This window comes from Danio rerio, chromosome 1 (assembly GCF_052040795.2).
Source record: "Danio rerio strain M-AB ecotype USA chromosome 1, GRCz13ab, whole genome shotgun sequence".
Lineage (NCBI taxonomy): Eukaryota > Metazoa > Chordata > Actinopteri > Cypriniformes > Danionidae > Danio > Danio rerio.
This window is the reverse complement of record NC_141021.1, coordinates 44,069,227-44,090,237: the sequence shown is the minus strand read 5'-3', so window position 1 is coordinate 44,090,237 and position 21,011 is coordinate 44,069,227. Positions and strand designations below refer to the sequence as shown.

Below are 21,011 nucleotides of genomic sequence, written 5' to 3'. Positions count from 1 at the left end.
GTTGCTGTTTGTTTGTTTTTATAATGGATGATAATAAATTAGCATTTAAAATATTAGTATTTTTTCATTGTTCTAAAATTTTAATCTGATTACATTAAGAATAAAACTGTAATAACTTACAGTTTAAATACACATTTATAAATAAAATACATTTTTGTAAACAAAAAATAGTATGATAAACACTTTGACAAAAATGTAAGAAGTAATTTTGTTCCATCAAAAAGTGTGGTAATGATAACCATCCGCTAAGCTAATCCAGCACAAAATATAGCTTAAAATGTCACTAAAATGCAGTGTATAAACCTCCAATAACTGTAAAAAGGTCCACTTTATAAGAAATAAGGACTAACCCTTTTAATAGGCGGACTACGAGCCTGTGTTCAACTGTTTCTTCTTGTCCACAAAACTCATAAACTTGTCCTATACCATGTTTGCCCATTTTAAAAAGTATAATATTTAATTTTGTGTCCAAATCCTACCCTAGATATTATGATCTCCTCTCCCCCCTTTTCCCTACACTTCTCATTTCTTCTACTTTCTTTTGAATTCTGTAAAACCACCAGCCCTCTTTCTCATCATCCCATATGTTTTTGCCACATTTTCTTTATTCTTTTCTTAATAAAACTCTTGATTTCACTCTTACTACTTACATTTAGACTAATGTCATTATTTTTAACAGCTTGTTTCAACTAAGCCGTTTTCTAGTCTTATTGATTTAAATAACAGTGGACAAAATTGGAACTCTTTTTTTGAAGATTAGCCATATTAGCAAAATTTACCTTAGCACCATATCACAATTAAGTGAATAAAGTGGTTAATTTTTTAACAATTTCAAGACTTTTTAATAATTTTGCAACCAAAAAAAGAAGTAACCAGGCTTTTCTGTGTTTTAAGTGAAAATATTAATAGATAATCAAAATTTACATAAAGTGCCTTTTTTCTTTTGCCTATGTAGGTTTTTAATCAGCAATCACTTTTGATTTTTATTATTTTTATTTATTATCATTTAGTTTTTTATTACTAAATATTGATAAAATTGTATTTTTTTAATTATTTTTTTATTTTTTGGTGTCGTAGTGGCACAGTGGTTATTACGATCATCTCACAAGAAGAAGGTCACTGGTTCGAGTTCCGTCTGCGTCAGTTGGCACTTCTGTGTGGAGTTTGCATGGAGGTGGAACCACTACGTAAAACATATGCTGGATAAGCTGGCGGTTCATTCCACTGTGTTGACCCCTGATTAACAAAGGGACTAAGCCGAAAAGAAAATGAATGAATGAATGTTGATTCTTTGTTGTTGTTTTTTTTTAATGCATGTTCTTATTTAATCTGTTTTCTCTTATTTTATCAATAGTTTTTTCTTATGCTCCATAATTTGCAGATTTACATCTATATTTGAAGGTTTGTTTAGGCCTATGTATTATTTAATGGGTTTCATGCCGCTTATAATTCCTAAAACATGATGAAAATGTATTTATATTCTGGTTGTTGCCAAGTAATTTCTGATGTCTCTACGGAAAAGTATATACTGGTACTGTATGTTTGATTTTGCTAGTTATATGCTGATCCTGACCAGCACTTAAGGTTCCAGCATTTTTAAGTAAAAGCATGTCTTAAGTTATAAACTTGATTCAATACTAGCAAAGTATTGTAAACCAAGTATGCCTATGAAGAACAAATGCCAAGTATGCAACTGACCCTAGGCACACTTGCCTTAACATGTCTTATAAAGCTTTTTATTTAACCCTGTTCAGTCAAACAATAATAAAATGGATAGATTTTTAGTACAAGAGAAACATTGCATGAACAGAGAAAAAAAGTGTAAATGTAACAGAACTAAGCAAAACTTCTTCAATGATGCATACTTTGATGTGCAAGATTAACAACAATCATAAGCAAACTTTATGGTGATATTATGAACAGAAACACAAACATTGTAGATTGATTTAATTATTAATTTGTTTTATTGCATTTTTCACAGATTAAAACAACATTTGTATTACATCTATAAAGTGCATGGAGTATGAATAAATAAATATTTCATTTAAAAATATTCTACCCTTCTCCCTATTAAAAGTGTTTTGTCATATGAAGTAGATTAAAATCATTAACTGTAAACTCTGCAGATTATTATAAATAAATAAAAATAAATAACAACACAATTTCATAATACACTACAGAGAAAGTATGAAAACATCACATTTAGGAACATTTTATGCAGATCCTGTCTGCCTAATAATACAGGCAAAATAAAATAAATAATTCATAAAAGTACATTCATAAAAGCAACAAAAAAAATCACACAATGAATACCCAAAATCCAAAGATTAAATTATGATTTCTGATAGTTGTTCAGTCCGGTTTTAGTAATTAAATATTTCTGAACTCTTTAGAAGAGGCTGTTTCGAGTGGTGTACTGTACATTGTAAGACCGTCTCCTGTGCCAGCGTCTTCTGATTGCTGCACAGCAACCACACAGCAAACACTGAGGACATAAACAGATAAAGTAAGTGTTAAACACTTGTAATTAGCTGTGCATAATCATAGTCCCAATTATAAATCACATTTAATAGGCAGATTAAGGAAAGAACATTTCATTATTAATCTCTTCCGCAATGCACAATTTTGACATTGAGTCATCATAATACTTACGCAAAGGAGAATCCAACAAGGTACAAGCATAATGACAATAGCGCAGGGTACAATGATAGCCACAACCCATGCTGCATTTGTGCTGTTGCCTGCGACTGTAGTGTTAAAGAGGGTTGGAGTTGGTGTGGGGAAAGGTAAGTAAAGACTGCTGACTAAAACACCCGCAGAGCCATTGCTGTCTTGTGGTGTGAACAAATATGTAACATTGGCCTCAATCACCGTAGGAAAAACATCCCTGTGAATAGATTAAAACACAAACAAAAATCTATTAAAATAAATATTAATATATATTTATTTATTGATGCATGGGAAAGACCACTTAAAAATGCAGATTTCTTAAAATCATTCATCGTGCAGAAAATGTTTTATGCAGTTTGACCCTACTTTTTACCTAACAACTGCTTTAGAGACCTGAAAACACACAAATCTGAAAATTACTGAAAAAAAAAATAATTCTTCATTTCTACATTGTAAAAGGACTATACAAATAAAAGTGAATTGAATTGAAAGTTTGACACGGACAATCAAAGAACTGTACCAGAATTTGCTAGCTACAAAGGTAAATTTCATCTGCCTTTTCTGGCTCTATATAATGCGCCTGCATAAAAGTGCACAGCATAAATGAATATACCCCTTTGTAAATAAAAATTTTTCTCAGTATGTAAATATATTTTGGTATTTTTTTAAATAGTTATATTCATTAAAATAAAATGTGGTCACCTAACATCTTTAGGTATATAAAGGTAATGCAATTATATTCAAATTGAATGTACCATTTAAAGAAAACCTGGGAAAAGGGGCATGGTCAAATAATAGTCAAGTTCAGAACATGGAAAAGATTTATACCATGAGCCTCAAATACAATTATTTCCTCTTCTCATGTAAATTCCCGATGTAAAACACCAGTGAAAAGCAGGTCATTTAGAACAAGACCGACTTACATTATTTACAGCCCATGCTTAGTGTTGTCAGATTGGGCAGTTTTGAATTTGATGTGGGTAATAATTTGGCAGCGGGATGACAAAATTTGGGTGGTTTTGAAACGTAAATTTTATATGCAACTTATTTAACACTTATCTACACTACTTAGTAGTGACCAGTGTATAGCACAAATCGTGTGGGTTCACCCACAAGATAAGGTGAAGGAAAGCTGTATCAAAATCTGACTCCCGGATAAAAGTCTGACTTCCCTTCGCATGCAGCACCTTCAGTTAAAATCACAAGTTTAGGTTTATCATAACACTTATCGATCATTTTTCTGCAATTGACAGCAAGAACAAACATTGAAGCATTGTCACCATGACAGCAGCACCTGATTATGTTCAAAAGAATTTAAAACGCCAAATAGGATGAATTTACACTCCATTTCGAAAGTAAAAACATACTCTAATAGGTAGTGTAATCTACACAACATTAAGTGCAGTGTGTGTGTGAGAGGGGGTAGTGTTTCGATGGGATCCGATTATGTTGTAGTTCTGTGACAGCTGGTGTTCCTTGCTGTATAGTTAAAATTATGACAGCTAAAGTAACTAGGTTAAATTTGAACACTGCCCATACATGTATTTTAGGTCACATTCTACTCATCTCTACGTCTTGAGCATTTGAAGATTACAACATCAATGATTTTCCTCCCTTCATTTATAAGTGTCTGAAAATTTGTATTAAACCAACTTTGTATGTGGGACTCGTATTTTGAAAACGAGTGGCGCCGCAAATACAGCAGTTTTTTTTTATGTGTTACTAAGCAACGACTCAAACGGTCGTCCCTTTTAGTTCTTCAGAACGCAAAACGAGGTGGGAAATGCAAATTACAAATGTATTCAGCTCCACCTAAGAGGCATAAGGTAAGCTGAAGTGTAGCTTTTGTTCATTTATCATGTTTATTGAGAAATTTGTATTGTGTTTAATACACGTTTCTTAACTGTTTTATCATTCAGCTCTTACTAATATTTATCTGAAGTGAGATAATAGCAATACAGTACACTTTATTAACGTAATCTGTTTACTGGTTGATACTACTTTCTGACTGTATTTACATGTATACTATAGCTTCAAAATACAGCACAATACAACTCTGTCAGACTTTGTTGTCTAGTTTAATGAGAATCACACAAAATAGGATACTCTGGTGAATTATATTAAATATCTCATTCACTCAATCTAAGGGCGTACTCTGACTATAGGCCTGGTTGCCTTAAACCGTACAGAAGCGCGGTTGTCCCCCTCCCCTCTCCCCCGATGACCTGCATTCACACTGCATCTTTACCTACCGAACCTGAGCAGGTTTACATTATTGATGATGCGACTGTTCAGTTTAACAGAAAGAGAAGCGCTCTCGCTTAGCACAGTGAACATTGCTTTAATCAAATTGTTTTAGTCGTTTAGGATGCAGTTACATGCAGTCAAACATTTTGACAAACAGATTCACAACTTTTGACGCTCATAATTTATCATAAAAGCCCTTGTGCTGCATGTATTAGGAGGTTTCTAATTAGGAGGTGAAGCGTGGGGTTTGTGTCTTTAATAAACTACAACAGCTTGTGTTCATCGAAAAGTAAGAATGATTTATAAATCCTTATGAAACAGTCTCTTAAAAATGACGTTGCATCTTTAATTTCGGGCTAAGGCGTGCTTTGCATTGCGCTATAAGCATACCACGGCAAAGCCCAGCTAAAACACGCTCTGGCACACATCTTTCAACTGGGCCAGGGTCAATATCCTGACATTTTTTCTACCCATTAGATTATGCTACCAACACTGCATTTGAATGGTTCCAAGGATTAGGTAGGTTAGGGCGATACTACAGCTTTATATAAAAACTAATAGACATTAAAGTTTACACATATTGCATCATCATAATGTGCCACCCACTTTTTGAATGGGAGGTAGGACAATCTGACAACGTAGGACAAATAGAAAGAACACCGCCGGCCAACTGAACCGTGCCTAGGCCAGATTCGGAGCACTCACATTTGTCAAACAAACCGGGAAACGTGCCTGGGCATGGTTCAGGTAGCTTAGTGTGAGTAACCCCTAATCAAGTCAAATCAATATCTCTTCCGGTTAAATTAAAAAGATCTAACAAGGCATCTACTTGTCAAAATATTATGCACACAAGCATTTATTTCAGAGCAGGGGCACTGCTAACCCACACTTCAGTTTTGTCCGCAACACCCTCTCCCTGCTTTTTCAATTTCGCGATCTGTCGCTTTTGGCGAAATGTGAACTTGGATTGGTTTAACCACATAATAATCAGAACAAAAAACATTTGATGGGAAAATAAAATCATTGTGTTTTCATTACATTGTTTTCATGTAAATGTTCCCTGAGAAATACTTTTACTCAGCGCAATGAAGTTTATCAGAAGAACTCACGTGAAAGTGGCTGGAACTAGTACAAACGAAGAGGGGCTCTTTAGGATCTGCGTCATCTGATAGAAAGATAGAGAATAGGTTAGCGTTATTTAAAAAAGTTTTAATTTCTGAACCACATATATGTGTTTCCAACTCACAAGTCCATTGATCTTGTCTTGTATTTCTTTATAGGCCACAGCTGTTTGTGTCTCTGTCACAGGCACTTGACTGATTTTAAATGTGAAGAGGAGTGCATATGCTGTGTCATTGATTTCTTGAAAATACAAAGAAGAAATATTTAGTTCTGTGATAGTAAGTGGTTGTCAACATTTTTATAATCGATTAGCCTTAAAATAGATTTACACAAAAGCTTCTAACAGACCTACACAATTACTACAGGTATTTTTTTTTGCATTCAAATGTTGTACACACAACAAAAAGGGAGCAACACAATAGACCTACTTGTATAGACGACATTGCCCAATATTACAGGGTCCCTCACAGTTGTTGCTACCCTAGAGGAAGTTGTAAGATTTGAGGCCAGCACAGATTTAACCAGCTGTAGGACATCACTCTCACTTGGTGCTGGACCCAGTGTGATAAACTCAAGACGGATGTTAATAATCACACTTTTGATCCTAAAAAGAACAAACACACAAAGAAATGTGAGCACAGAAAATGGACAATAGTGGCCTTTATAAAACAACTTAGCTGACTCGTTAGCCTTACGTGGTTGCTAGTGAAGTCGTCGATGGCGTTGTGGTTGTAGGAGGTGAAGCTGTGGTTGTCAGACTGCTCTCTGTAAGAAGATGGAATAGTTAATGGAGAAGTCTCAAACTCTGAATTACTGTAAATTTTAAACAATGCATTTAAAACACGACATCTTAGATAAAGGTAAATATAACCTTTTACTATTTGGGGCAGAATTTCTAAACAGCCAAGTTGGCGTGAAATCACAATCTCACAATAAATGTAGAATATAGAAGTGGAAATTTAAGCAATTAACAAACACTTTTCCAAAATGATCAACAAATACACCAAGAGCAACACTAATTAGCACAAAGCTGCAAATATTTTAGGTGCTGTCAATCTACTGCCATAAATGTGAAATACTCTATATAGCTTTTTTGTTGCTAATATTGGCACAAATAGCCATACTGTATTTAAAGCTATCATTCAGTTACCAAATATGTTTCAAAATTTATTTGAGGGTCAAGAAAATACATTCCCAGCTTTACAATAACATGTTGATGTATATCCAAAGTATCCATTATTTAAAAAAAAAAAAATGATTATAGAAGAAAGACATAGAAGAATGACGTTTTAAAATAGTTTAAATTAGGTTGCATGATTCATTTCTTGTGGATTCTTATATCTTCCATAAATGTTATATAAAAGGGAAACTCGTACAAATGCATTTGCATTTAGCTGCAAAAATAGTTGCATTTAGGCCTTTACATCAATACTTTACACTGTGTAAAATACAATAATACACTAAAAAGCTTCTGTGTTCAGCATCACAGAGTAAAATGCAGCAGATGTGAATGCGGCAATACCTGTGTTAATTTGGAGAAGCTGTTGGACAAAGATGTTGGGCTGTGTGACATCACGTTCTGAGAAAACATACTCCACATTGGCCCGAATTACTGTGGAATTACCTCTGTGGGGACATTAAAATATTCAATAAGAGAGTCAATAACTATTTAAAATATCCAACTCATGTAGTACCCAGGTAACAGCACAGTTTTAACACAATGAAGTCATGTTTAAGTCATGTTAGTCTGTCATTAGAGCATAATGGCTCAACATTCAGAACTTACGTGAAATCAGCTGGTTGGAAATTAATCACAGGAGCCGAGTTATTACTCAAAATCTTGTTCAGCTGAAAAGTGCAGCAAAAAGTATGATTATTATTGAGATTTATGTAAGTTGAATATAGAAAATATTCAAAAAGTTGAGTGTTTTGTTTTTGTTAAAGGTCTCTGTATCAAAATGTGTCCAACTCACCAGCCCATTTATAGAGTTTTGAACTACCAGGTAGGTTCCATTCCTGAACTGAACATTTTGAGACATGGACACATTGCTGATTTCAAATCCAAAGTTAAGACCATACGCTGTGTCATTAATTTCTAAAATAGAAGCAGATAGTTGGGTGGTTATAAACAGGTAGTCAAAAATTATTGATTTATTACATTGTGTCCTTTAACATCAAAAATTGAAAAAAACATTCACTATTAAAATCAGCCATATGACTGGAGAAATACTCACTTGTAAATGTTACATTAACAAAGCTCACAGGATCACTCAGGGTTTGCGCTCTGTTTGCTTGTTTAGTTGAAAGACTTGACTCCAGCAGAGAGTTAGCCACCTTAATAATTTTATCCTGATCTGGTAGGGGGCCCAGTGTTACAAACACAAGGCGAATGTATATAAGCACTTTGCCAAGCCTGTGAAGATGATGACAATACAGATTAAAAAAAGATAAAAACTACTTAAAGGACAGGCTAAAAATGTTGTACTTACAAAATTGGTGGAGTAGTTGTGGTTAATGGCAAACTGCTAGTTGTAGTTAAAACTGTAAAAAAAAAAAAAAAAAAAAAATATATATATATATATATATATATATATATATATATATATATATATATATATATATATATATATATATATATATATATAAGCAAATACAAATTAAAGATTGCAAATACAGTATTTGGTGGATTAAATCCCTTAAAATGCCGTAATACAAAGAAATCTAATTATTTGTCAGTTACTGTACCTGTCTGTACAGTAAGCTCATTTAGAAAGCTGACTGGTTGGATGACATCTTTATCCTGGAAGGTGTATTCCACAATGCCATCAATTTGGTTAGATGTGCTCCTGCAGGGAAAAAAAATAGATATTGTTTTAGGTCTTGGGCCTATATAAAAAAATGACTCCTTTAAAAAGCCAAGAAAGTCCAGATGTTTCTTACAAGAAGTTTGCTGATTTGGGTTGTAAAGGTGCACTGGACGGTTCATTCAGAAGAGTATTCAGCTGCAAGAGATAACCAAACCAGTTATCAAACTCTGGAGAAGATTTACATTGAACTCAACCTCGTTTATTCATTTATGCATTATGCTTACTGCAATATTGACATTATTCTCCACTTGATCATAGCTCTTGTTTTTGAGTACAGGGTCTTCAGGAATGCTGATATTGGGCAGATCAAATTTAAAGATGACGGCATAGGATGTGTCTGAGAGTTCTGTTGGCAAAGAAACAATCAATTATTTCAGTTAATACCTACATTAATCAGTGCTTGAAGTGTTCATAATGCAAAATATGAAACTTACTCTCATAGGTGACATTTACAATTTTCACTGATGGATCGAGCTGTAGTTTTCTTGAGTCAAGAAGAGTGTTGACAGCAGTGAGGACCAGAGCTTCACTGGGGACTGGAGATGAGGAGTCGAACAACAGCCTGCTTGTGACCACCGCTAATCCAGATCTGTAAAGAGCATCACTTGTTATGCATATTGTTGAGGGTTATGAATTTGAAATGTAACTTTCTGAACTAGTATCTATTACAAGGTACAAAACTTTACATTGGGATTGAAGGAGTCATTGTAGAACTGGCTGGTGTAGTAGTCACTACTAAAATAAGAAATATGAATAGAAATAATAAGTACTAGTGATTAACAGCGTAAAAACAACAACAATAAGAAACGTAAAATCGCCACAGGTCAAATATTTAACAAACCTGTCTGTGATTGAAGTTCATTTAGGAAGCTGACTGGTTGGATGACATCTTCATCCTGAAAGATGTATCCCATAATACCATCAACCTGGTTTGATGTGCTCCTTAGGAAAAAACAAGACATTTTTCAAGACTTCCGTCTACATTGAAAATAACATCATAATGAGTACATTAATAATGCATTTATTACTTTATCATTAGGACTGCATAAAATAACCAAAGACTACTAAAAGGTTGTGAAGTCAGGATGTTCCTTACGTGAAGTTAGCTGATTTGGGTTGTAAAGGTGCACTGGTAGGTTCATTCAGAAGAGTATTCAGCTGAAGGAGAAAACAAAGCCAGTTCTTAAACTCTGGACAAGATCCTATTTACAAAGATTTTTTCTTCTTCTTCTTAGCTTTGAATCAATAGTGCTTAACATTTCTATTTTTATTTTAGGACTCAGACTGCTTAATTTGTTAATGGAGAATGCTTACTGCATTGTTGACATTACTCTCCACTTGATTGTAGCTCTTGTTTTTGAGTACAGGGTCTTCGGGAATGCTGACATTGGGCAGATCGAATGTAAAGACGATGGCATATGAGGTGTCTGAGAGTTCTGTTGGCAAAGAAACAATCAATTATTTCAGTTAATACCTACATTAATCAGTGCTTGAAGTGTTCATAATGCAAAATATGAAACTTACTCTCATAGGTGACATTCACAATTATCACTGATTGATTGAGCTGTGGTGTTCTTGAGTTAAGAAGAGTGTCGACAGCAGTGAGGACCAGAGCTTCACTGGGGACTGGAGATGAGGAGTTGAACAACAGCCTGCTTGTGACCACCGCTAATCCAGATCTGTAAAGAGCACCACTTGTGATGAATATTGTTGAGGGTTATGGGTTTAAAATGTAACTTTATTCATTATTATCAAACAAAGCCTTACATTGGGATTGCTGAAGTCACGGTAGTACTGGCCGGTGTAGTTGTCACTACTAAAATCAGAAATAGAAATGTTCAGCGCTGGTGATGTACAGTAACGGAAAAAAAATGATTAAAAATGTTAAATGACCACAAGTCAAAAAGGTTAACAAACCTGTCAGTAAACGAAGTTCATTTAGGAAGCTGACTGGCTGGATGACATCTTGATCCTGGAAGGTGTATCCCATAATGCCCACAATCTGGTTAGATGTGCTCCTTTAGTTAAAACAAGACATTCTTTTAAGACTTCAGTCCACAATAAAAGTAACATGAAAATGAGAACATTATTAATGTATTTATTCCTTTATCTGTTGGGCTGCTTTAAAATCCAAAAATGCACAAAGACTACTAAAAGGTTGTAAAGTCAGGATGTTCCTTACGTGAAGTTAGCTGATTTGGGTTGTAAAGGTGCACTGGTAGGTTCATTCAGAAGAGTATTCAGCTGAAGGAGAAAACAAAGCCAGTTCTTAAACTCTGGACAAGATCCTATTTACAAAGATTTTTCTTCTTCTTCTTAGCTTTGAATCAATGGTGCTTAACATTTTTATTTTTAAACTCAAACTGCTTAATTTGTTAATGGAGAATGCTTACTGCATTGTTGACATTACTCTCCACTTGATTGTAGCTCTTGTTTTTGAGTACAGGGTCTTCGGGAATGCTGATATTGGGCAGATCGAATGTAAAGACGATGGCATATGAGGTGTCTGAGAGTTCTGTTGGCAAAGAAACAATCAATTATTTCAGTTAATACCTACATTAATCAGTGCTTGAAGTGTTCATAATGCAAAATATGAAACTTACTCTCATAGGTGACATTCGCAATTATCACTGATTGATTGAGCTGTGGTGTTCTTGAGTTAAGAAGAGTGTCGACAGCAGTGAGGACCAGAGCTTCACTGGGGACTGGAGATGAGGAGTTAAACAACAGCCTGCTTGTGACCACCGCTAATCCAGATCTGTAAAGAGCACCACTTGTGATGAATATTGTTGAGGGTTATGGGTTTGAAATGTTACTTTTTTCATTATTATCAAACAAAGCCTTACATTGGGTTTGCTGAAGTCACGGTAGTACTAGCCGGTGTAGTTGTCACTACTAAAATCAGAAATAGAAATGTTCAGCGCTAGTGATGTACAGTTACGAAAAAAATCGATTAAAATAGTTAAATGACCACAAGTAAAAAAGGTTAACAAACCTGTCAGTAAACGAAGTTCATTTAGGAAGCTGACTGGCTGGATGACATCTTGATCCTGGAAGGTGTATCCCGTAATGCCCACAATCTGGTTAGATGTGCTCCTTTAGTTAAAACAAGACATTCTTTTAAGACTTCAGTCCACAATAAAAGTAACATGAAAATGAGAACATTATTAATGTATTTATTCCTTTATCTGTTGGGCTGCTTTAAACTCCAAAAATGCACAAAGACTACTAAAAGGTTGTGAAGTCAGGATGTTCCTTACGTGAAGTTAGCTGATTTGGGTTGTAAAGGTGCACTGGTAGGTTCATTCAGAAGAGTATTCAGCTGAAGGAGAAAACAAAGCCAGTTCTTAAACTCTGGACAAGATCCTATTTACAAAGATTTTTCTTCTTCTTCTTAGCTTTGAATCAATGGTGCTTAACATTTCTATTTTTATTTTTAAACTCAAACTGCTTAATTTGTTAATGGAGAATGCTTACTGCATTGTTGACATTACTCTCCACTTGATTGTAGCTCTTGTTTTTGAGTACAGGGTCTTCGGGAATGCTGATATTGGGCAGATCGAATGTAAAGACGATGGCATAAGAGGTGTCTGAGAGTTCTGTTGGCAAAGAAACAATTAATTATTTCAGTTAATACCTACATTAATCAGTGCTTGAAGTGTTCATAATGCAAAATATGAAACTTACTCTCATAGGTGACATTCACAATTATCACTGATTGATTGAGTTGTGGTGTTCTTGAGTTAAGAAGAGTGTCGATAGCAGTGAGGACCAGAGCTTCACTGGGGACTGGAGATGAGGAGTTGAACAAGAGCCTGCTTGTGACCACCGCTAATCCAGATCTGTAAAGAGCACCACTTGTGATGAATATTGTTGAGGGTTATGGGTTTAAAATGTAACTTTATTCATTATTATCAAACAAAGCCTTACATTGGGATTGCTGAAGTCACGGTAGTACTGGCCGGTGTAGTTGTCACTACTAAAATCAGAAATAGAAATGTTCAGCGCTAGTGATGTACAGCAACGAAAAAAAATGATTAAAAATGTTAAATGACCACAAGTCAAAAAGGTTAACAAACCTGTCAGTAAACGAAGTTCATTTAGGAAGCTGACTGGCTGGATGACATCTTGATCCTGGAAGGTGTATCCCATAATGCCCACAATCTGGTTAGATGTGCTCCTTTAGTTAAAACAAGACATTCTTTTAAGACTTCAGTCCACAATAAAAGTAACATAAAAATGAGAACATTATTAATGTATTTATTCCTTTATCTGTTGGGCTGCTTTAAAATCCAAAAATGCACAAAGACTACTAAAAGGTTGTAAAGTCAGGATGTTCCTTACGTGAAGTTAGCTGATTTGGGTTGTAAAGGTGCACTGGTAGGTTCATTCAGAAGAGTATTCAGCTGAAGGAGAAAACAAAGCCAGTCCTTAAACTCTGGACAAGATCCTGTTTACAAAGATTTTTTCTTCTTCTTCTTAGCTTTGAATCAATGGTGCTTAACATTTTTATTTTTAAACTCAGACTGCTTAATTTGTTAATGGAGAATGCTTACTGCATTGTTGACATTACTCTTCACTTGATTGTAGCTCTTGTTTTTGAGTACAGGGTCTTCGGGAATGCTGATATTGGGCAGATCGAATGTAAAGACGATGGCATATGAGGTGTCTGAGAGTTCTGTTGGCAAAGAAACAATCAATTATTTCAGTTAATACCTACATTAATCAGTGCTTGAAGTGTTCATAATGCAAAATATGAAACTTACTCTCATAGGTGACATTCACAATTATCACTGATTGATTGAGCTGTGGTGTTCTTGAGTTAAGAAGAGTGTCGACAGCAGTGAGGACCAGAGCTTCACTGGGGACTGGAGATGAGGAGTTAAACAACAGCCTGCTTGTGACCACCGCTAATCCAGATCTGTAAAGAGCACCACTTGTGATGAATATTGTTGAGGGTTATGGGTTTGAAATGTAACTTTATTCATTATTATCAAACAAAGCCTTACATTGGGATTGCTGAAGTCACGGTAGTACTGGCCGGTGTAGTTGTCACTACTAAAATCAGAAATAGAAATGTTCAGCGCTAGTGATGTACAGTAACGGAAAAAAAATGATTAAAAATGTTAAATGACCACAAGTCAAAAAGGTTAACAAACCTGTCAGTAAACGAAGTTCATTTAGGAAGCTGACTGGCTGGATGACATCTTGATCCTGGAAGGTGTATCCCATAATGCCCACAATCTGGTTAGATGTGCTCCTTTAGTTAAAACAAGACATTCTTTTAAGACTTCAGTCCACAATAAAAGTAACATGAAAATGAGAACATTATTAATGTATTTATTCCTTTATCTGTTGGGCTGCTTTAAAATCCAAAAATGCACAAAGACTACTAAAAGGTTGTAAAGTCAGGATGTTCCTTACGTGAAGTTAGCTGATTTGGGTTGTAAAGGTGCACTGGTAGGTTCATTCAGAAGAGTATTCAGCTGAAGGAGAAAACAAAGCCAGTTGTTAAACTCTGGACAAGATCCTATTTACAAAGATTTTTTCTTCTTCTTCTTAGCTTTGAATCAATGGTGCTTAACATTTTTATTTTTAAACTCAAACTGCTTAATTTGTTAATGGAGAATGCTTACTGCATTGTTGACATTACTCTCCACTTGATTGTAGCTCTTGTTTTTGAGTACAGGGTCTTCGGGAATGCTGATATTGGGCAGATCGAATGTAAAGACGATGGCATATGAGGTGTCTGAGAGTTCTGTTGGCAAAGAAACAATCAATTATTTCAGTTAATACCTACATTAATCAGTGCTTGAAGTGTTCATAATGCAAAATATGAAACTTACTCTCATAGGTGACATTCACAATTATCACTGATTGATTGAGCTGTGGTGTTCTTGAGTTAAGAAGAGTGTCGACAGCAGTGAGGACCAGAGCTTCACTGGGGACTGGAGATGAGGAGTTAAACAACAGCCTGCTTGTGACCACCGCTAATCCAGATCTGTAAAGAGCACCACTTGTGATGAATATTGTTGAGGGTTATGGGTTTGAAATGTTACTTTTTTCATTATTATCAAACAAAGCCTTACATTGGGTTTGCTGAAGTCACGGTAGTACTAGCCGGTGTAGTTGTCACTACTAAAATCAGAAATAGAAATGTTCAGCGCTAGTGATGTACAGTTACGAAAAAAATCGATTAAAATAGTTAAATGACCACAAGTAAAAAAGGTTAACAAACCTGTCAGTAAACGAAGTTCATTTAGGAAGCTGACTGGCTGGATGACATCTTGATCCTGGAAGGTGTATCCCGTAATGCCCACAATCTGGTTAGATGTGCTCCTTTAGTTAAAACAAGACATTCTTTTAAGACTTCAGTCCACAATAAAAGTAACATGAAAATGAGAACATTATTAATGTATTTATTCCTTTATCTGTTGGGCTGCTTTAAACTCCAAAAATGCACAAAGACTACTAAAAGGTTGTGAAGTCAGGATGTTCCTTACGTGAAGTTAGCTGATTTGGGTTGTAAAGGTGCACTGGTAGGTTCATTCAGAAGAGTATTCAGCTGAAGGAGAAAACAAAGCCAGTTCTTAAACTCTGGACAAGATCCTATTTACAAAGATTTTTTCTTCTTCTTCTTAGCTTTGAATCAATGGTGCTTAACATTTCTATTTTTATTTTTGAACTCAAACTGCTTAATTTGTTAATGGAGAATGCTTACTGCATTGTTGACATTACTCTCCACTTGATTGTAGCTCTTGTTTTTGAGTACAGGGTCTTCGGGAATGCTGATATTGGGCAGATCGAATGTAAAGACGATGGCATAAGAGGTGTCTGAGAGTTCTGTTGGCAAAGAAACAATTAATTATTTCAGTTAATACCTACATTAATCAGTGCTTGAAGTGTTCATAATGCAAAATATGAAACTTACTCTCATAGGTGACATTCACAATTATCACTGATTGATTGAGTTGTGGTGTTCTTGAGTTAAGAAGAGTGTCGATAGCAGTGAGGACCAGAGCTTCACTGGGGACTGGAGATGAGGAGTTGAACAAGAGCCTGCTTGTGACCACCGCTAATCCAGATCTGTAAAGAGCACCACTTGTGATGAATATTGTTGAGGGTTATGGGTTTGAAATGTAACTTTATTCATTATTATCAAACAAAGCCTTACATTGGGATTGCTGAAGTCACGGTAGTACTGGCCGGTGTAGTTGTCACTACTAAAATCAGAAATAGAAATGTTCAGCGCTAGTGATGTACAGTAACGGAAAAAAAATGATTAAAAATGTTAAATGACCACAAGTCAAAAAGGTTAACAAACCTGTCAGTAAACGAAGTTCATTTAGGAAGCTGACTGGCTGGATGACATCTTGATCCTGGAAGGTGTATCCCATAATGCCCACAATCTGGTTAGATGTGCTCCTTTAGTTAAAACAAGACATTCTTTTAAGACTTCAGTCCACAATAAAAGTAACATGAAAATGAGAACATTATTAATGTATTTATTCCTTTATCTGTTGGGCTGCTTTAAAATCCAAAAATACACAAAGACTACTAAAAGGTTGTGAAGTCAGGATGTTCCTTACGTGAAGTTAGCTGATTTGGGTTGTAAAGGTGCACTGGTAGGTTCATTCAGAAGAGTATTCAGCTAAAGGAGAAAACAAAGCCAGTTCTTAAACTCTGGACAAGATCCTATTTACAAAGATTTTTTCTTCTTCTTCTTAGCTTTGAATCAATAGTGCTTAACATTTCTATTTTTATTTTAGGACTCAGACTGCTTAATTTGTTAATGGAGAATGCTTACTGCATTGTTGACATTACTCTCCACTTGATTGTAGCTCTTGTTTTTGAGTACAGGGTCTTCGGGAATGCTGATATTGGGCAGATCGAATGTAAAGACGATGGCATATGAGGTGTCTGAGAGTTCTGTTGGCAAAGAAACAATCAATTATTTCAGTTAATACCTACATTAATCAGTGCTTGAAGTGTTCATAATGCAAAATATGAAACTTACTCTCATAGGTGACATTCACAATTATCACTGATTGATTGAGCTGTGGTGTTCTTGAGTTAAGAAGAGTGTCGACAGCAGTGAGGACCAGAGCTTCACTGGGGACTGGAGATGAGGAGTTAAACAACAGCCTGCTTGTGACCACCGCTAATCCAGATCTGTAAAGAGCACCACTTATGATGAATATTGTTGAGGGTTATGGGTTTAAAATTTAACTTTATTCATTATTATCAAACAAAGCCTTACATTGGGATTGCTGAAGTCACGGTAGTACTGGCCGGTGTAGTTGTCACTACTAAAATCAGAAATAGAAATGTTCAGCGCTAGTGATGTACAGTAACGAAAAAAAATGATTAAAAATGTTAAATGACCACAAGTCAAAAAGGTTAACAAACCTGTCAGTAAACGAAGTTCATTTAGGAAGCTGACTGGCTGGATGACATCTTGATCCTGGAAGGTGTATCCCATAATGCCCACAATCTGGTTAGATGTGCTCCTTTAGTTAAAACAAGACATTCTTTTAAGACTTCAGTCCACAATAAAAGTAACATGAAAATGAGAACATTATTAATGTATTTATTCCTTTATCTGTTGGGCTGCTTTAAAATCCAAAAATGCACAAAGACTACTAAAAGGTTGTGAAGTCAGGATGTTCCTTACGTGAAGTTAGCTGATTTGGGTTGTAAAGGTGCACTGGTAGGTTCATTCAGAAGAGTATTCAGCTGAAGGAGAAAACAAAGCCAGTTGTTAAACTCTGGACAAGATCCTATTTACAAAGATTTTTTCTTCTTCTTCTTAGCTTTGAATCAATGGTGCTTAACATTTTTATTTTTAAACTCAAACTGCTTAATTTGTTAATGGAGAATGCTTACTGCATTGTTGACATTACTCTCCACTTGATTGTAGCTCTTGTTTTTGAGTACAGGGTCTTCGGGAATGCTGATATTGGGCAGATCGAATGTAAAGACGATGGCATATGAGGTGTCTGAGAGTTCTGTTGGCAAAGAAACAATCAATTATTTCAGTTAATACCTACATTAATCAGTGCTTGAAGTGTTCATAATGCAAAATATGAAACTTACTCTCATAGGTGACATTCACAATTATCACTGATTGATTGAGCTGTGGTGTTCTTGAGTTAAGAAGAGTGTCGATAGCAGTGAGGACCAGAGCTTCACTGGGGACTGGAGATGAGGAGTTGAACAACAGCCTGCTTGTGACCACCGCTAATCCAGATCTGTAAAGAGCACCACTTGTGATGAATATTGTTGAGGGTTATGGGTTTGAAATGTAACTTTATTCATTATTATCAAACAAAGCCTTACATTGGGATTGCTGAAGTCACGGTAGTACTGGCCGGTGTAGTTGTCACTACTAAAATCAGAAATAGAAATGTTCAGCGCTAGTGATGTACAGTAACGAAAAAAATGATTAAAAATGTTAAATGACCACAAGTCAAAAAGGTTAACAAACCTGTCAGTAAACGAAGTTCATTTAGGAAGCTGACTGGCTGGATGACATCTTGATCCTGGAAGGTGTATCCCATAATGCCCACAATCTGGTTAGATGTGCTCCTTTAGTTAAAACAAGACATTCTTTTAAGACTTCAGTCCACAATAAAAGTAACATAAAAATGAGAACATTATTAATGTATTTATTCCTTTATCTGTTGGGCTGCTTTAAAATCCAAAAATACACAAAGACTACTAAAAGGTTGTGAAGTCAGGATGTTCCTTACGTGAAGTTAGCTGATTTGGGTTGTAAAGGTGCACTGGTAGGTTCATTCAGAAGAGTATTCAGCTGAAGGAGAAAACAAAGCCAGTTGTTAAACTCTGGACAAGATCCTATTTACAAAGATTTTTTCTTCTTCTTCTTAGCTTTGAATCAATAGTGCTTAACATTTCTATTTTTATTTTAGGACTCAGACTGCTTAATTTGTTAATGGAGAATGCTTACTGCATTGTTGACATTACTCTCCACTTGATTGTAGCTCTTGTTTTTGAGTACAGGGTCTTCGGGAATGCTGATATTGGGCAGATCGAATGTAAAGACGATGGCATATGAGGTGTCTGAGAGTTCTGTTGGCAAAGAAACAATCAATTATTTCAGTTAATACCTACATTAATCAGTGCTTGAAGTGTTCATAATGCAAAATATGAAACTTACTCTCATAGGTGACATTCACAATTATCACTGATTGATTGAGCTGTGGTGTTCTTGAGTTAAGAAGAGTGTCGACAGCAGTGAGGACCAGAGCTTCACTGGGGACTGGAGATGAGGAGTTAAACAACAGCCTGCTTGTGACCACCGCTAATCCAGATCTGTAAAGAGCACCACTTGTGATGAATATTGTTGAGGGTTATGGGTTTGAAATGTTACTTTATTCATTATTATCAAACAAAGCCTTACATTGGGTTTGCTGAAGTCACGGTAGTACTAGCCGGTGTAGTTGTCACTACTAAAATCAGAAATAGAAATGTTCAGCGCTAGTGATGTACAGTTACGAAAAAAATCGATTAAAATAGTTAAATGACCACAAGTAAAAAAGGTTAACAAACCTGTCAGTAAACGAAGTTCATTTAGGAAGCTGACTGGCTGGATGACATCTTGATCCTGGAAGGTGTATCCCGTAATGCCCACAATCTGGTTAGATGTGCTCCTTTAGTTAAAACAAGACATTCTTTTAAGACTTCAGTCCACAATAAAAGTAACATGAAAATGAGAACATTATTAATGTATTTATTCCTTTATCTGTTGGGCTGCTTTAAACTCCAAAAATGCACAAAGACTACTAAAAGGTTGTGAAGTCAGGATGTTCCTTACGTGAAGTTAGCTGATTTGGGTTGTAAAGGTGCACTGGTAGGTTCATTCAGAAGAGTATTCAGCTAAAGGAGAAAACAAAGCCAGTTCTTAAACTCTGGACAAGATCCTATTTACAAAGATTTTTTCTTCTTCTTCTTAGCTTTGAATCAATAGTGCTTAACATTTCTATTTTTATTTTTGAACTCAAACTGCTTAATTTGTTAATGGAGAATGCTTACTGCATTGTTGACATTACTCTCCACTTGATTGTAGCTCTTGTTTTTGAGTACAGGGTCTTCGGGAATGCTGATATTGGGCAGATCGAATGTAAAGACGATGGCATAAGAGGTGTCTGAGAGTTCTGTTGGCAAAGAAACAATTAATTATTTCAGTTAATACCTACATTAATCAGTGCTTGAAGTGTTCATAATGCAAAATATGAAACTAACTCTCATAGTTGACATTCACAATTATCACTGATTGATTGAGCTGTGGTGTTCTTGAGTTAAGAAGAGTGTCGATAGCAGTGAGGACCAGAGCTTCACTGGGGACTGGAGATGAGGTGTTGAACAACAGCCTGCTTGTGACCACCGCTAATCCAGATCTGTAAAGAGCACCACTTGTGATGAATATTGTTGAGGGTTATGGGTTTGAAATGTAACTTTATTCATTATTATCAAACAAAGCCTTACATTGGGATTGCTGAAGTCACGGTAGTACTGGCCGGTGTAGTTGTCACTACTAAAATCAGAAATAGAAATGTTCAGCGCTAGTGATGTACAGTAACGAAAAAAAATGATTAAAAATGTTAAATGACCACAAGTCAAAAAGGTTAACAAACCTGTCAGTAAACGAAGTTCATTTAGGAAGCTGACTGGCTGGATGACATCTTGATCCTGGAAGGTGTATCCCATAATGCCCACAATCTGGTTAGATGTGCTCCTTTAGTTAAAACAAGACATTCTTTTAAGACTTCAGTCCACAATAAAAGTAACATAAAAATGAGAACATTATTAATGTATTTATTCCTTTATCTGTTGGGCTGCTTTAAAATCCAAAAATACACAAAGACTACTAAAAGGTTGTGAAGTCAGGATGTTCCTTACGTGAAGTTAGCTGATTTGGGTTGTAAAGGTGCACTGGTAGGTTTATTCAGAAGAGTATTCAGCTAAAGGAGAAAACAAAGCCAGTTCTTAAACTCTGGACAAGATCCTATTTACAAAGATTTTTTCTTCTTCTTCTTAGCTTTGAATCAATAGTGCTTAACATTTCTATTTTTATTTTAGGAC

At 35.5% G+C, this 21,011-nt stretch overlaps 1 protein-coding gene across 1 annotated transcript in view; it reads right to left on the bottom strand.

Moving 5' to 3' along the window:
* Nucleotides 1-1,941: 1,941 nt before the first annotated feature.
* Nucleotides 1,942-21,011, bottom strand: part of LOC565594 (mucin-22) — a 38,735-nt gene continuing 19,665 nt past the window's right edge. Inside the window, 53 exon segments of the mRNA NM_001442629.1 lie at nucleotides 1,942-2,485; nucleotides 2,653-2,887; nucleotides 6,027-6,082; nucleotides 6,164-6,279; nucleotides 6,468-6,643; nucleotides 6,735-6,804; nucleotides 7,562-7,665; nucleotides 7,826-7,887; nucleotides 8,013-8,134; nucleotides 8,274-8,452; nucleotides 8,529-8,580; nucleotides 8,785-8,885; nucleotides 8,980-9,041; nucleotides 9,131-9,252; nucleotides 9,341-9,495; nucleotides 9,593-9,641; nucleotides 9,748-9,848; nucleotides 10,003-10,064; nucleotides 10,221-10,342; nucleotides 10,431-10,585; nucleotides 10,674-10,722; nucleotides 10,824-10,924; nucleotides 11,089-11,150; nucleotides 11,300-11,421; nucleotides 11,510-11,664; nucleotides 12,837-12,885; nucleotides 12,986-13,086; nucleotides 13,251-13,312; nucleotides 13,463-13,584; nucleotides 13,673-13,827; nucleotides 13,916-13,964; nucleotides 14,066-14,166; nucleotides 14,331-14,392; nucleotides 14,543-14,664; nucleotides 14,753-14,907; nucleotides 16,081-16,129; nucleotides 16,231-16,331; nucleotides 16,496-16,557; nucleotides 16,714-16,835; nucleotides 16,924-17,078; nucleotides 17,167-17,215; nucleotides 17,316-17,416; nucleotides 17,581-17,642; nucleotides 17,793-17,914; nucleotides 18,003-18,157; nucleotides 18,246-18,294; nucleotides 18,394-18,494; nucleotides 18,659-18,720; nucleotides 18,877-18,998; nucleotides 19,087-19,241; nucleotides 20,415-20,463; nucleotides 20,564-20,664; nucleotides 20,829-20,890. Coding sequence (NP_001429558.1) covers nucleotides 2,390-2,485; nucleotides 2,653-2,887; nucleotides 6,027-6,082; nucleotides 6,164-6,279; nucleotides 6,468-6,643; nucleotides 6,735-6,804; nucleotides 7,562-7,665; nucleotides 7,826-7,887; nucleotides 8,013-8,134; nucleotides 8,274-8,452; nucleotides 8,529-8,580; nucleotides 8,785-8,885; nucleotides 8,980-9,041; nucleotides 9,131-9,252; nucleotides 9,341-9,495; nucleotides 9,593-9,641; nucleotides 9,748-9,848; nucleotides 10,003-10,064; nucleotides 10,221-10,342; nucleotides 10,431-10,585; nucleotides 10,674-10,722; nucleotides 10,824-10,924; nucleotides 11,089-11,150; nucleotides 11,300-11,421; nucleotides 11,510-11,664; nucleotides 12,837-12,885; nucleotides 12,986-13,086; nucleotides 13,251-13,312; nucleotides 13,463-13,584; nucleotides 13,673-13,827; nucleotides 13,916-13,964; nucleotides 14,066-14,166; nucleotides 14,331-14,392; nucleotides 14,543-14,664; nucleotides 14,753-14,907; nucleotides 16,081-16,129; nucleotides 16,231-16,331; nucleotides 16,496-16,557; nucleotides 16,714-16,835; nucleotides 16,924-17,078; nucleotides 17,167-17,215; nucleotides 17,316-17,416; nucleotides 17,581-17,642; nucleotides 17,793-17,914; nucleotides 18,003-18,157; nucleotides 18,246-18,294; nucleotides 18,394-18,494; nucleotides 18,659-18,720; nucleotides 18,877-18,998; nucleotides 19,087-19,241; nucleotides 20,415-20,463; nucleotides 20,564-20,664; nucleotides 20,829-20,890 — 5,343 coding nt within the window. The 3' untranslated portion in view covers nucleotides 1,942-2,389.